Raw genomic sequence first — 2,433 nt, 5'->3', positions numbered from 1 at the left:
GGGGGATTGTTGTTGGTTTTTTAAGTTGTTTTGTTAGAACTTTTAAGAATGAGTTTTGTTTGGGAATGTATGCTTGCCTTTGCTACATTCATTATGTTTACTTGTAAGTGCATGTAATGTTCTTTGTGTGTGTGCTTGTTGACTCATGCTGTGTTCCTTACCTGTGCTTGTTGGTGCATGCTGTGTTCCTTACCTGTGCTTGTTGGTGCATGCTGCATTCATTTTGCATGCTTGAAAGTACGTTAAGCTTTCTATATAATATATCAAAGGTTGTTTATAAAATAAATAAGTGAGTGTCATTCCCCATAACACCTCCCCCCCCCCTTGCTCCCATTTCCCCACCAAAACACCCTGCACTATTCACAGACTGAAAAACAAGAATATTTTGCTTTGTTTTGCAAACAGTTGAATGAGCAATCTTCTAAAATAATCTCTATTTTGTATCAAAGTATGTCTATTACAAGATGTACATTTTTTCTATATGGGAGAGAGGGGGAGGGGACCTGCTTAATGGTTATGTGTTGGGACAGGATAAAGTGTATAAGAGTGGGTACTTGGGAGGGGGGGGTGAGATAGAAAGCAGTGGGAGTGAGTTATGGAGAGAGGGGGAGGGGGGGTGAGAGGAGAGGGGGGAGGGGAGTGAGAAGAGAGGAGGCGGGATGAATGAAAGGAGAGGAGGGGGGAGAGTGAGAGGAATACTAAGTTGGTGTGTACTGGGACAGAAGAAGAGAGTGTAGACAGTTGTGAATGCATGCTGTGTTCATAATGCGTGTATGTAGATGCTTGTTGCTTTCATGATGCGTGCCCATCGGTGAGTGTTGTTATCCCTATGACAGGGAAGCTGTTGCTTGTGTGCTTGGCCAGTTCATGTCTTCTTTCTTTAAGTCCATATGCATATTGTCAACTACCCCCCCCCCCACCCCATGTAAGAACAAATTAATGATTTAATCTAAGCAACAACAAAAATGTCTAATAATTCTTAAATGTTGAAGGGTGCCACTGGTAGGTCTTACTTCTTTTCTTTCCCTCTGTTGTTTCTGTCTGTCTGTCTTGCTTCTTTGCTGCACTAAATGACCATTATTGTGTCCATGTGTGCTAAGACTCAAATGTGAAACAGACAACTACACAGCCCCCCTCCCCCCGCCACGTATCTCATCATACCTTTAAACAAAAATAGGAACCAGTACATGCTATATAAATTGAAACTACTATTGGTCATTTTGCTTTCTCTATCTGGCGAAACACCATGCAGACAAAAACATACTGATACGGTATACACACATATACTTATCATATAATTAATATATGAAATACTGAAAAACATATTAATCAAATACATGTATCCATCATTAAACAAATATATTTATTCGTCATATACAAGTATACATATTCATCAAATACACAAATACGACATATTCATCTTGTACACACAAATAATATAGTTATCATATATGCGTTAACATATACATATTTATCCTATACACGTATACATCTTCATTAAATGCATGTAAACATCTTCATCATGTATACACGAATATTCTTACTAAAAGTAAACTTAGTGACGTGCTTTAAGCACTTTCTTAGAGGAAAATTCTACTGTGTAAATGTAATTAATTATTACAGATAATACCATTAATTTACTGATATTAGCATTACTATTAGTATCATTCTCATCCTCATCATCGCCGTTCCGTGGGTGCTCTGGTGTGGTTTGCTCCTTCTTTCCTATCAAACATCTATCGTCCTGATCTCCCCTCCTTCTTTTTTTATGTTTGTTGCTCCCTTGTAACACCTCTAATCTTCGGCACTTCTATGACCTTACAGTGTTGCAACCGCCGTAAAATTCTTACTAAAAGTAATATCAGTAACATCCTTTAAGCAATTTCTTAGAGGAAATTCTACTGTGTAAATGTATTTAGTTATTACTGATACTGATAATACCATTACTATTAATGACATTATCATTACTATTATTATCTTTCAAATCGTCATCATTCCCTTTCCGTGGGCAGTTGGTGGGTGCTCTGTTGTGGTTTTCTCCTTCGTTCCTTCCCTTTTTGTGTTTGTTGCTCTCTTGTAACACCTCTAATCTTCGGCACTTATATGACCTTATTGTGTTGCAAGTGCCGTAAAACTCTTACTAAAACTAAAGTGTAAATGTAGTTAATTATTACTGATAATACCATTACTTTTACTGATATTATCATTACTATTACCATCATCATCAATACCATTCCCAGTCCAACCTGAAGCGAGAGCGGTCGCGCGTGGAGCGGGAGGAGACAGAGCAGGAGAAGGAGCGGCGGTGTGCCTGGTTGGCCGTGCGGTGTGCCACGGCGGTCGCCACAGCTCAGAGGGCCCGTGGGCTACTGGTGGGTGACACGGCCGTGACGTCACAGAGAGTGGGCGAGAAGTCCACGGGAGAGGTGCCCG

General features: G+C 39.9%; 1 protein-coding gene across 1 annotated transcript in view; it reads left to right on the top strand.

Annotated features, from left to right (window-relative positions):
* Positions 1 to 2,433, top strand: part of LOC101852532 (cilia- and flagella-associated protein 54) — a gene marked incomplete at its 5' end in the record, with an annotated part of 12,969 nt that overhangs the window by 3,225 nt on the left and 7,311 nt on the right. The window contains 1 exon segment of the mRNA XM_013090594.2: positions 2,241 to 2,433. Coding sequence (XP_012946048.1) covers positions 2,241 to 2,433 — 193 coding nt within the window.

This window comes from Aplysia californica, unplaced genomic scaffold (assembly GCF_000002075.1).
Source record: "Aplysia californica isolate F4 #8 unplaced genomic scaffold, AplCal3.0 scaffold01356, whole genome shotgun sequence".
Taxonomy (NCBI): Eukaryota; Metazoa; Mollusca; class Gastropoda; order Aplysiida; family Aplysiidae; genus Aplysia; species Aplysia californica.
The sequence above is the reverse complement of the archived record's forward strand: the minus strand, read 5'-3'. Positions and strand labels throughout refer to the sequence as shown.